This window comes from Apteryx rowi, unplaced genomic scaffold, assembly GCF_003343035.1.
Source record: "Apteryx rowi isolate R43461 unplaced genomic scaffold, aptRow1 scaffold_196, whole genome shotgun sequence".
NCBI lineage: Eukaryota > Metazoa > Chordata > Aves > Apterygiformes > Apterygidae > Apteryx > Apteryx rowi.
Genome location: NW_020448263.1, coordinates 598,911 through 612,873, shown reverse-complemented (window position 1 = coordinate 612,873; position 13,963 = coordinate 598,911). Strand labels below are relative to the sequence as shown.

The 13,963-nt window shown below is 39.1% G+C and overlaps 1 protein-coding gene across 1 annotated transcript; it reads right to left on the bottom strand.

The window, feature by feature from the left end:
- Positions 1–533: 533 nt before the first annotated feature.
- LOC112964611 (toll-like receptor 7) lies at positions 534–8,248 on the bottom strand. The gene is made up of 3 exons (XM_026062919.1): positions 8,232–8,248; positions 8,095–8,141; positions 534–3,788 (listed from the first exon to the last, which is right to left on the bottom strand). The coding sequence occupies exons 2-3, from the start codon at positions 8,095–8,097 to the stop codon at positions 648–650; spliced, it is 3,144 nt and encodes a 1,047-aa protein (XP_025918704.1). The 5' UTR covers positions 8,098–8,141; positions 8,232–8,248; the 3' UTR covers positions 534–647.
- Between the last annotated feature and the right edge of the window lie 5,715 nt (positions 8,249–13,963).

The following is a 13,963-nucleotide window of genomic DNA, read 5'->3' as shown; positions in this document are numbered from 1 at the left end:
TCAGACAGAGCAGGTCGGCTCAGCAGCTGTAAGCCCAAGATGAAAAAATAGTAGCGCTCAAATTTCTATGACTCCTAAAAGTAAAGCATGAACTTTGCTTAGAGTATTTCCTGACAAGAATGTATCAGTAAACGCTTTTCCTGTTTTACATATACACACACATATAGAAACTATAATTTTCTATTAAAATCATATTTACTCAAACAGTGATCCAAACAGCAGCAACTTTAGGCACAGCCGAACTCCTCCTGGCAGTCTGTGTACTAGAGTAAGCTGAGCAAGTGTCTCACCAAAATTTGGCCCAACCACAGGAAATGCTGGAGGCCTCCAGTGAACTGAAAGCTGGAAGTGGTGATTCTCTTCTAAACCAGGGACTTCCAGTGAGTAGTGCATCCTATTTTGCTGTGCAACAGGAAATACCAAGCAAGGTGCATGTCAATTAGAGATCTGTGCTGGCAACGGCTTATGTTGAATCTTGTCACAGCGAAACAAGGAAATTATCAACTTTGGGACTAATTGTGCATTTCATTTTGGGGTATAATATCAAAATTAAATTTATCCTCCATGCTTTGACATTTTCTCCAAACAAAGTTTGGGATTTTTTCCTCACCATCCATCATAACAATATTTTACATGGAGTGGTAGGGCTAAACGGTTTCTTGGAGAAGTTTGTTGTAAGCCAGGGTATTGTTCATAGTTATTGCATTTTTCAGGCACTGCCAGAAGTAAGGCTGAGATCGAGGGTTAGTTGGCCATTCCAGGACAGAACTTCTGCACAGCCTCTTCCTCAACCGGACATACCGGGACTTCTGCAAAACCTTCTCAAGAAATATCAAAATAATTACATCCATTTTTTCATCTATAAGTCGCTGGTGGGCCATGTAAAATGTTGTCTTGAAGCTTCCACTTTTCATATATTTGTTGGTCAGGACAAATATGGTCTTTTTGCTCAGCTGAATACTCTGGGAAAGGTTGTCAAAGACTGGCTGTCCTGGGAGCCARTCCCTTTCTTCCAGGCATAGGTTGAACTGTCTGACTTTTTGATCTTCCAATTTTTCAACCAATTCTGTCAGCACCCACTCATTCACAGCTGGATCTTTATTGTCATAGGCAATAAAAGCATCATAGCAAGTTTCCAGTAAAGGTAAACGGCGATAGCCCTTCAACTTGGCAGTACAGTAATGGTAACTATACCACACATCCCAGAAATAGAGATGGCTCATAACTGTGAACACCATAAAACCTAGGACAGCTGAAGCTGACACAGCATACAGGATCAAATAGGAGGTGTCCAGCTCACAGGTATAGAGATCTAAGAAAACCACGCTCTTTCCTTTATGTGCCCCCGGGCCAGCACAGGTCACATCTGTGGCCAGGAGTGGAATAGTCACTTGGGTCTGATTGATCCACCAAACAAACCATACTGCATCACAATTGCATTTGAAAGGATTTCCATGCAAAAGCAACATCTTCAGATTGTTGATGACATTTTCAGGAAAACTAGATTTCTTAATTATTTGAATCTTGTTTGAGCTGAGGTCCAAGTATTTCAAATTAAAAGCACCTCTGAGAAAATGTCTAGTTAGCCGTTGAATGCGATTGTTTCGGAGTATCAGTTCTTGGATGGTTGAAGAGCAATTAGACAGTTCTCGGGGAACTGTAAGCAGAAGGTTATTGCTAAGGTCCAACGTTATTAGTTTCTCCAGTAACTGGAGTTTTCCCCAGCTGAAACTCTTCAGCTTGTTACTGGTTAAGTTGAGTATCCTGAGTTCTGGAGGCATAGCTTCAAAAACACCAGGAGGCAAAAAACTGAGAGAATTGAAGGAAATATCCAGTTTCTCTAGACTGGTCAGATTCTTGAAGAATGACAGGTATCTAGCATTTCCATCCATCCATAAAACATCTAAACGATTTCCTTTGAATTCTAAAACTTGAAGAGATTGGCTTTCCATCCCTGTGCTAATAGAGGTAGAAATCTCATTCTCATTCATCATCAACTTCTTCAGATAAGTCAAGTTTTTCATAAAATTTAGCACATGTGTAACGCCTTCTGCAAGAAAGTAATGTTTGTTATAGCTTAGATCTAGAACTTCTAGAAGTTTCAGCTCTTTGAAAGCAGTTGAGTATAGCAAATCGATCCGATTGTTAGAAAAATCCAGATATTTCAGTTCAGACAGGTAGTAGAATTCACTTCCATTTAAAGTTTGGCTTATGGCATTACCTGACAAGTTGAGGCATCTGAGAAAACCAAGATCCTGGAAATCTGAGGGGCTAATAAAAAATATGTTATTTCTGCTTAAGTCCAAAGTTTCTCCATATTTCAGGCAATCCTCATTAACTAAAGGTCGGTAGGAAGCAGCCTCTTTGTCTTTGGACTTGCAACTTCGCCCATACTCATCATACCTGAAATAATGCATATCTTGTAATATTTGCCTATTGTACTGCTCTACTGAAATTCTGGGATTAGGGCAAAATCTGTAACAGTTGCTTTCACCTGAAGAAGGAGAAATTTTATTCACTGAGAGGTCAATGAATTTCAGAGCTGGGAATTTTTTGAACGCTTTCAGGTCAGCAACTTTGATAAAATTCGTCCCAAGATCCAACACTGTTAGATTTCTAAGATGGAGCAATGGGTCTAGATTTTCTTGCTTCAGTTCTTTAAAGACATAACCCCTGAGCCTCAGGATTTCTAGGTTAACAAGGGAGGAAAATGTCTTAGATAGGTTCAAGGATGGAGAATACATCTGCAGTTGAAAATTAAAGGACAGATCCAGCTCTACAAGGCTAGGAATAAGCTTCAAAAACTGAGCATCTCCAATCTCCTTTGCAAGGAAATTTTGGGAGAGGTCAAGCTCTTTGAGATTCCTGGTGTTTTCAAACCAGCTGCTGAGTATTCTCTGAAGAGAGTTACTGTGAAGTCGCAGAATTTTTAATTGTTTCAAGGACTGAAAAGCCTTTGGATGTATCTCAATTGTGCCTTTGGGGCAGGGAGTACAAGGATATGGGGCATTATAGCAACGTGGGCAATTACCACTTAGATCAAGGATTTCTAAATTGTGAAGGGCGATTAAGTCATGTTCTTGAATCACTTGAATCATGTTATTGTAAATATACAATTCCTTTAAAGTCGATGACAAATTGGGTGGAATATAAGTTAAGTTGTTAGACTTCAAGGACAGTATTGTTAAATTTTTCAGGTCCAGAAAGGCTGTTTCTTCAATTTCAAATGAAACATTGCAGGGATTACGGTAGTAACAGTTCTGTCCCAGATACAATACCTCTATGTTTCTTAGCTCTGACAAATTTGCTCTTGTGATAGAAAAGATACTATTTGCCTCCAGGCTCAGCAGACGTAAAGTAGTGGGAAGACCCCGTGGTATTTCTAACAGCTGATTTGCATCCAAATACAATGACCTCAATCTTGCCAATGCAGCAAAACTGCCATTCTCAATCTGAGGTGTCCTGGTGCAGACATGATCTTTGGGCCCCAGTCTGACAGGCACACAGTTGCATCTGAAGTCAATCTCCATGAGGTTTTCGAGATGAGCAAAGGATGTTGGATAGACATGTGGGATATGGTTAATAGTCAGGGTAAGATTGGTAGCATTTGTAGGGATTCCTCGGGGGATTTCCGTGAGGCGACGATCGCTGCAGTCCACTGTCACAGTAGCTTTGGAGACTTCTACATCACAGGGTAAGCTTTTGGGAAACCAAACTCCTGACAGCAACTTTGGAAACACGAAGAGCAAGACATATGGCAATGCATTTGGGATCTTTGCATGAGGCACCTAAAAATAAGAAAACAGTAAGGTATTAATTTAATGCAATGGGAACATATGGCATAGGATATCACATCAACCATATTTTGTATATGTATCAGACCAAAGATACATCTAAGCCAGGGTCCTGTCTCCCACACTGACTATCAGTGGATGTGCAGGAAGGATTGTAAGTCTGGGAAATTCATGTATTGGTATTTCCTCAGCTGCTTTCTTTCCTCTCTTATCACTAAATATTGTGGAACAAAATATCACTCTCTACATAGTGAATCATAGAAAACATTAAAGAATCTACTAAAAATTACAAGGCAGGTGATTAAAGGCTATGTTCCTGTGAATAGTCTTTATTTAAGGAGAAACAAAAGGTATTAAAAATGCAACAGACTGAAATTGTATAATATGCAAAAATGAACAAAGCTAGTTTTTAGAGGCATATGAAACTTAATGAAAATCTAAAATCAGCTAAAATCTAATCTAAATTATCAAAATCCCAGTGACTAACAACTTCATGCTTAATTTAAATTTCACATTATCATGAGGGTTCTTCCTCCACAAGGTGTCAGGACAGACATAAGGATGACTAAAATCAGTTTATGGTTATGCTTCCAAATGCTTTTCATACCAGTATGTGTTTTCATTGTCCAGTAAGGACAGAGGGCCAAGAGGACACTGTATCAAAGATATGTGTAAAAATAAAAATCAAGGAAAGATTCAAACTGAGCATGTCCCTTAAAAGAATAATAATAATAAAATGAGAGCCAAAATCCCGCAGGCATGTAAAGAACCTGCCAAAATAAGTCGTAAGTCTTTGCAACCTTGCCTACTTTATAGATGGGTATTCACTATGGGAGAGCAATGGGCTGTTAATGTTTCACAACATACTAGTTTTTTCCTCAGCAGCAGCCAATGTCAAAGAACCCTTGGCCCTTTGAGGGGAGGCAGCCGGCCAGGCAAGCAGGCAGTCCAGGCCGTGGCTTGCACAACCCAGGCAGAGGGGCTGTGAGCATTTTGCTGCCTTACACAGCTCCTTAACTGCCTGCGTGTAGTACCAGTCTTGGATCAGTCAAGACATTTAAACACGATCAAAAGCACAATAATCAAAATCAACATTTCTCCCTGGATAACTCAGTTTTTAAGGACTGGAAAGCAACACACGGCATCAGAATGCTGTTTAATAACCAGAATTACTTCTGCATGGAGTTATACTGATCCAGTATAATACCCAGGTAAGCAGCTGAAAATAAAATGATTAGGTAAAGTTTCCAAGATATATGAAAATGTTTTTTCTCTTCAGCTGGGATACGTCAAGATACTAAGAGCTTCTCATTACATCGACAGTAGGTGAAAACACCTGAGTGTTACCTGAAACATGCTTTGTAGGTAACACAGATACAGATATTAAATAGGGCTTCCTGTTGTATCCTCTGTTTACTTAGACTACTGTATCATCTCCTCAGTTATGTTTTTTGCTTTACTCCATATAACAATGTTAAATTGATCTATTCATCTATATGTCTATTTAGATGAGTGACTAGTAGGGCAACAAATGTAAGAGAAGCTAGATCAACTCTCATACAGCACTGCACTTCTGCTCTGTGGATTCAACAACCAAATGAGGTCACTTTGGAGATTCATTCAATCAGCTTTTGAATACAAAGCTTCAGTAAAGAAAGAAAAATGTAAAAGCCTGCTGCAAACCTTGAATTCAACATATTGTCATATAAAATTCATATCGGTAACCTGGTACTCTGTAACATGCCTTTCCTCTGGCATGACTTCCTTTTACGTTGGCAGGAAGTGTTACAGTGCTCTCTTCAACAGATCCACAGAAAAGGGAAAGGTATTTAAATATCCAGGATGGTACCCATGACTATTGTTATACACATACTCAGGGAAAGCTAATCTGGACTAACTAGAGCAGGACCATGACCATGAATTCCAAGGCACTGAGCCATATTTCATTACTATCAACTCTTGTGAGGGCATTTGTTAAGAATTAAAATAACCTTAATTTGGCTTATAGTAATTCACTTTGGAAACTCACCCAGACTGAGGCCACTGGATAAGAGAGCTCACCAGGGTCTTCAGTGTGGTCTAACCAATCCACTTTAGAGGATGATTAATTTTTCTGATTTCCTGATGTAGACAAGCATTTGGATGAAAATGGTGAATAAGAACAATCAGAGTAAGTGGAGAGCTAATCTGGAGAAGATAAAATGCATTAAACTTCTCCCATTATCCTAGTTTTTTATAGAACTCTTTCTTCTCCATTAATATGGTCAGGTAATTGGGAGGCAGGAGGGGCAATATAATTGAAATTAATTATACAGAAAAATAAAGATCTTTGAAAGACATTCCAGAAGAAAAATTTGGATAGGTTCTTGTAAATATTTTCCTTCCTCCTTTTCCAAAGGACTCATTGAATCGTGCATGTAAATGGCTGTTTATTAGAATAATGAAACCCTGAGAGAGCCTATCCTAACTTAACTGGCCTTGGTTCCACATTTCCACGTGACTGACTCTCTTCCCCTTCCAGGCGCAACGCACCCCAGGGTCCACAGTTGTTGTGAACCAAGGCAGATGCCCATAAAACGTGGCAGAGAGTTGATAGGGAAACCACAGACCCTCCCCGAACAGCAAGACATGTCAGGCAGTCACACGGATGCCTTTTACCTTTATCTATTGATGCACACCACAGCAGCAYGCAAAGTACAGATCCATCAGCCACGCACACAGTACCTGTACCTACCAAGCGAAATTCTGACAGCTGCGATGGATCAGACTTTAACAGTCTGTCTTGCACTGCCATTATGAAAAGTGCTGAAAGATTTTTTGCTGTAATGGTAATAGTAGCCAGCATTGTAACTGCTTTATTTATTATTACTACAATAGTGTATTTCATTTTATTTATTACTGCTATTCATTCAAGTCCATGCTTTGACACTTTTTAGTCACCAGTCTTGGAAAAAAATGGGCTACTTATAGCTAAAATATATGTTTAATGGCAATGTTAAAATAAGGAAGGATGCTGCCAGCTTGGGAGCCAAACCACAGATTTGCTGCTTTTGAAGAAAAGCTGATCAGAATCAACCTTTCAAAAAAATTTGCTAAACCGAATTAAAATCCTCTGTAGCCTGTCCAAGTACTAGATTAGAACTTAGGCAATGTGGAATTGCTGTCTAGATCATCGCAAGCCTTCTACATGAACTCGTACTCAGACACCGCGCTGAGCCACCTAATTTTAGGCGCTTACCTGCAGTTCCTCCCCTCAGTGCCGTCACCCTGGGCACTGACATTCAAGAGAGAAGGAGAGAGAGGAGAGAGGCCCCCCCTCAGGCGCTGTTCAGATCTCTGAATATGGAGGGAGCTCTGCGTGACCTCACTTCTAACACAGACTCTTCAGTTACATGCCTGAAATTAGGTGCAAAGAATCTGGGCCTTATACACCTTCACAAATATATTTGTAAGTAAGTCCCTTAAGACATCAAAAAATACCTATTCAGATTTTTCAAAATGCTCAGATTCTGAACTCTCAGCAATTGCTATATTTTTAGGAACCGAAGTGTCTTTGTAGAGCTAACCGAGCTCTTAATATCTTTGTGCTTCATTTCTGTTTTATGTGCTTCTGTTTCCAAAACCCTTTTAATGTAGTATCTATTTAAATTGTAAACTGTTACATTATGACGCTGTCTAACTATTTTCATGCATAATATGTAGTGATACTTCAACAAAAAAAAAGGACTGTAGAAATTAGAAGAAATAAATAAATTGTTCAAAGTCTCTGGAATGAGAAACAAGTATAAAAGAAAAGCTAGATTAGCCATGTGAACTATCATTTTCTCTGTGATCATGTTTGGTTTTATAAGAAGTTCAAAAAGTACTAATATTTTCATATTAACTGAGCATATGCATAAAGCCAAAGCTGAATTTACATCTGATTTATAGTATTCATCAAATATTCAGAAACAATACAGCTAGGTGTTTCTTAATGTAGTTTTTCTGTAGATAGTCCATACATACTCTAAAAGGTGAGAGGGTGAAAGGTTTGAGAGAAAACAGCTTCTCAAAAGTTATAGATATTATAGAAGACATTATTATACTCAGCCTGTAACACATTAGTAGGAAGAAATGCTATCCTTCCCTTATCCATGTCATTATGTATTGCAACTATAACCACAACAGCTAATTCAGACATGTAGAAAGAAAGAAAGAAAGAAAGAAAGAAAGAAAGAGGAGACTACATTCTTAAAAATCTTTCACAACTGTTCCAGTTAAAGAGTTTTAAGAACAAGTTTAAAATGAAAGTTTAACCTACCATTTTCTGTCCTCTTCCAGGTCTGTAAGATTTGTTGTTAGAGGACACTGTAAATCAGAGCAGAAGAAAACAGCATAAAAGGGGTCCCCACTGGTTCAGCTCAGGTACAGAGGAGAGTAAAACATGACATAACTCACACAAGACAACAGCAGTAACCACTACTCTATGTTTCTTCTCTTCATCTGCAACTTGGAGAAATAATCAAATGTGAAACAACTGCTGCAACCCACTTCCTCAAATACTTGTCTTTAAAATTGAAACAGCAGTACCTCATTTAGTCCTCCATCCCCCATAAAAATAGCTGAGAGTACTCTTATTTTTTTTCCCCTTCTACACAAATTCACACATTACTCATAAATCCACGTGTTGCTGTGGCAAAGGATTTCATTCCTTTTGGTCTCATATGCAGTGATTTGTTCCCTTCTTTGCTACATTTGAACGTGGTTTTCGTTTTAAGTTGCATATTTTACCAGCTACAGTCTCATACCTTCAGCGACTGTATTAGGGTCTACCCCAAGAAGGTGAACAGACAGGGAACCCCACTGGAAACCAATTGCAAAATATTTAGAAGGAGAACAAAAGATTAATCAGAAAGGAGGCGAATGTGCTACATAAGCATAACATTCACTTGAGACAACCAAGATTTGCAGAAGTCAAGTTCCTTTTTTTCCGCCCTTTTTTTAGTGTAAGCTACATGAACAGAAAGAAAGAGAGAGAGAGAGAGAGAGAGAGAGAAACCCTGATATGCACAATATTTTAGAGCTGAAAGTTTAATCATTTTTATTATTATTATCTGGGGTTCATTCCTGCTGCTGATAGGGTCAAGAACTGGGCCCTTACTAAAAAATCAATCATCAGTTGCATGACTAACATAAGCTGACAAATTTCTTAGCTTGAATACTTTGTGGAAGAAATGTTTATTTATTAAGTGAAGGGGACTTTGGGGGAGGAAACCAAAACAAACCAGAAAAAAAGGATAGCGGTAAGAGCAGAGGAAACACCATGTAATAAGGTGAAAAAATGCATGGAAGAGAATGTAGAAAGGAACAACTTGAAGATGACATGGACAGACATAAGTCAGTGACAATTAAGCATTTCATGAACATGGTGCTTCTCTGAGAGTTTCTTCCTTGGTAGTTTCTAGGCTTAGCAGGACATGCCAGTTCAATGGTTATGATATTTGAAAGGGTTTTTTTCATTTCTTCTTTCCCTGCACATTTTTCTCTACATTTTAAACAGCAGTTCATGGTTTCTCTAACTGTTGCGGAGCTGAAGAACTCATTTCAAAAGACTAAAACTTGAACAATGAAGAGAGAAAGGATTTGCAATCATTCTTTAAAACTTTCTGTTGTTCGTGGCTGTGTCATGTAAACATAAAAACAAAAAAGTTCACAGAAGAAAAACATTTAGCATCATTAACATTTCAATCAAGGACTATGAAAGGGCTCATTAACTCACTATAGGTTCAGGACTCTATTTCTAAAACTTTGTGCTTGGATACTAAAAATACTGTAATAAAATATGAGTCTTCCGCTATTGACTGATAACTGGATTTTTCTTTTCATGTAAGTGGCATTGAGCTTTTCAGTTGGGGCTATTATAAATAATGCAGACATCTCACTAAAATCCTGCTGAGTTCTGCAAGACTATTCAACATATTTTTGGTAGGAGGAAAATATTCATTGCAAGCAGTGTACTTTTAGCTGTTCCACTCAAACATTTCAGACTGTGAACCACCAGAGCAGAGAGTTAGGTTGAACTCATTTATAGTTATTCACATCATTATAAAACAAATGTGTTTAATTGTATAGCGGTACCTAAGAAAATGGCTCAGCACCAATTGCATTTTGAAGGTTGATTCCTACAGGCACCTAAACACATCCCCAGCGTATCACATTGGAACGCAGATTAAACATGATGCCCCCTCACTTTGGTTTTAAGCAGGTTTTCGAAGACACTGTCGCCACCCAACCTTGCTAATTTTCAATAGGTGCTCAATGCTTTTGGAAATCTCCCTTGCAGGCTATAGCTACAAACTTCAGAAGCTTTAATAACTCTACAAAAATTTTGCCTTTTCTTTTGGACTAAGGTGGATTTTCTTTTTATTTTTTTTCCTAATTAGGAACAAATCATCATTCAGCCAAGAGCATTTGAGTTTCAATTCCGTGCAGAGTGAAACTGCAACTTAACTGAATGCTAATAGAAATGCAGAGTTTGGGTTTTGGGGGTTTTTTTGTTTTTTTAAATCTAAGAACTGTGGGAAGCAGAGTACAGCAATAGTTCCCTTCAGAAGGTGGGGGTAAATGCAGGGGAGCTCAGCAGTCCAAAACTTCAGAGCTATAATTTTATTTTTAGAGGCACTAGGAAATCACTGCCTTACTGATCTTAAAAGCTCAGGTTTGCCCCAGACATTGTGCAAAAATCTCTCTTGCCTGCTGTGAAACACACAGCAAATGAAAGCAGAAAAGTACTTTCTACTGCACCATGTGCCAGGAAAAAACACACTGGTAACAACAAACACATGTATTCGTCTGCCTCTGTAGAGGAAGAATATCATTTGCCATAGAGCAAAAGTCTTTAATTTAATCTCCTTAATCCTTCATCTACAAGTTTTGTCTTCAGTTAGAATGAAATCATACTAGTGAACATTAAACATTTTTTTTTCCTTCTAAATGAAAACTTACATCAAGTCACTTCCTTCGTTTATCAAAATCAGGGTTCTACTGTGTTTAACTTAAAGTGGGTAGTTTAGTTAAAATCTTACATAATGTCTTTTCTCTCTGTGGTAACCTGCACACCAATAATTATCTTAGCACCCAAATATTCACTGTTAGTATCGTGTTCGGAGTGTAACATTGCATAATTTAACCAGGAAATTATCACAGAGATAAGTTGCTCAATTTTTGAAATACATGAGATGACTCTCTAAACTGATGTAGACAGATGTACAAAGAGAACCACAAGAGAAATGGATAGGAAAATTGAGGAAATGATAACGAAACCATCTGCAGAAGCCTTAAGGGCTGTAAAAATGTAGCATCCCTGCTGATAACTGTTGCAGAAATTGTGGGGGGGGCACTAAAAAGAACCAAAACAATAAACAAAAGGCAACAGTTGCCAAGATCAGCCTACAACAAAGGCAGAGGGTGGTGACCGGTTGCTCTTGGATCGCTGTGTGAGAAAAGCGATGCTCCCAGTTCTGCGTTAAGAGCTTGCCCAACCATCCAGTGCTGCAGCACATGACTGAGGGAGCCCCTATCATCACAGAAATAGACTGTTTCCAGGTTTTGAAAACTAATTACCCCAGGCTACCACAATGCCAAAAACAACCATTTGGTGTTTACCAGTCAACTATCCATTTGCTGACAGCAAAGGCTGCTCCTATTACTGACAGTGAGTTACCTTCAAGGGGGTAGGCATCCAGAAATGTCTAAAATAAAATGCAGTTAGTTTCCAAGCTGTCCAGGCTTAGTGATGCAATTCTTCTTTTCCTATTTCCCCCTCCCTAAGGCATCAGAGATAGGTAGCCTTAAGGGCACCCCTGCTGTCTTTTGGAGGGGGGGGGGGAATGCTTAAGCACTAATGCAGGAAGTGCTGGCAAATCATACAGCTGACAGGTTTGGAGGCAAATTGGCATTTATGACTCAGATAACCTAAAGTCCTATTTCTTATTGAAGAAATGACTAGCCTGTAGGAGCACCATGATTTCAGGAGCTTCATATAAACAATCCTGACATGGCTTATGAGGTTATTCTCAGGTAAGAGCACTGAAGGACCACTGGATTAGCCTTTGCAAAATGAAAGYGGAACCAAGACACTGATGAACTCAAGCTCTCATAGCAAGGAACCATATAGGTCCATATAAAATAGTGGCCCAAGATTAGGGCAGGCAAGGAATAATAGGGATGCTTAAACACACGATGTGTCACTTTATAGGTTTTCAGAGACCACAAAACATGATTTTCTCTTTTATTATAGGGCTTACTATTGCCTTTCAAAAAAATTGCACATTAATTTTTTATGGGGAGAGGGCTACTACTCCACAGAGGGTATTTTGATGCTGCTAATTTCATAGATCACAGTTGATACAGACTGATTTATTTTCTACCTCCATATATGTTATACAGGCATATATAATATGTGTATATACACATAGTTGCCCAGGCCTTAACTGCCTTAACCTGTGTAGTGCTGAAGGCCCCCACCTGCAATTCTGCAGCCTGCCTTCCCCTGGCAGCTCGGTACCCACCACCCAAGGCACTGTGGCATTGTTTCCCAGAGCCTCTGGGGCAGTATTTTTCCTTCTCCCTCACACCATGATTCTCTAGGGCCTTTCCCCTATAAACCAAATCTGGCCACGGGGGAGCATATGCCCCTTTTTTCTCTCTCCTTTTATTTGTCCCCAAAAGTAATTAACCATTAGAATTGATGTGTTCACCTGCTACCCCACTAGTAAATATTTGTGCATGTGAACCTATCTCAACATCCTTTGTGCCAACAACATACATACATACGCATATTTACACACACATGTGTATATGTGGGCAACATCTAGCTTGAGCAAAGAATGCAGGCAGCACCCATGCTCTCTTGCTTGCTCTCTGTGGTGTCTTTTATTCTCTTTTCCCTCTTTCACCTTTTAAGTACAGCATGACACAAGCTTGGAGTAAGAAGTAAATGACTGTCAGAACCAGCCACATTTGACAATCACACCTCGTTTGTCAGTCATGACAACATACAACAGAAGGTAGAGAATCAGGATTCATAGTATACTGATTGACTGACAACTTGGAGAGGGACTTGTGCAGTGAAAATGTAAGGTTATACCCATGCTCAGGTTTTACTGCAGACAACAACCCTGCCTCAGGAAAAGAGTCTGAGCTTTTGACATTGAAAACCCTGGAGTCCATAACACCACCTTTCAAAAAGGCTGCAAACTTCAAGTCCTTTTACAGTAGAAAGTCAAAAATTTGTATTTCCATTATGACTGTAGGATAGGATTAGTCAAATTAGGTTTTGTAGGGGTTCAGTTCATCTATGCCTAACTTCTGGCATGCTGTAGTGATCCTAACAGGAAGACTATTGTACATTGAGAAGTTAGTGATCCACACAAGTTGACCTGAGTAAACACAGGCACGTACTGTACTGCACATCACTTGACCTTCAGGACTGTGCAGTGCTGCACATAGCCCTTGACACAGGATGAACTTAGCCAGCTAATTGTAATGGAAGACCATGGAGGCAGCACCTACTTGGCACCAGTGATGACACCATCAGCATGTCCTTAGCTTGAAATGAAGCAATGTATTTTCCATCTACACCACAATACTAAGAAAATCCTATAAAAACCTCTAAAGGCCACAATACTGATGAACCTCACCATGGACAGGATCTGAGCAGTGTGCTGTGGCCTGAGTAGAGGTCTGTGATACCGTATGAATTTGGGGTTCCCAGCATCAGAAGGGACATAAGAATTTATAACTTGCCATCACCCACCCTGCGCTGCTAATAAAATAGTTGTCTTTCTTGAAAGAAAGCTTGTGCCTTTCTTGTAGGATTCCAAAGAACCTGTACCTCTTGACACAGAACACATGCAATCCAGTATTTTTTCCCTTGAGTTCAAAATAATTCTGCTTTGAGAAGAAAGTTTCCATTCAGTCCAAACTCTGCCAAGTAATCTTCAAATCAGAATCCCAGAGTGGGCCAGGGAGCATATGTCATTAAAAAAAAACAAAAAACAAAAACAAAAAAAAAAAAAACACACCTCAATTTTACGCATACAGGAAAAAGCTGCTTCTATGCCTTAATTTTGTCAAAGATTGATAGGATTTTCACCTCTAACTTCACAAGCATTTCAAGTGCCCAAAAT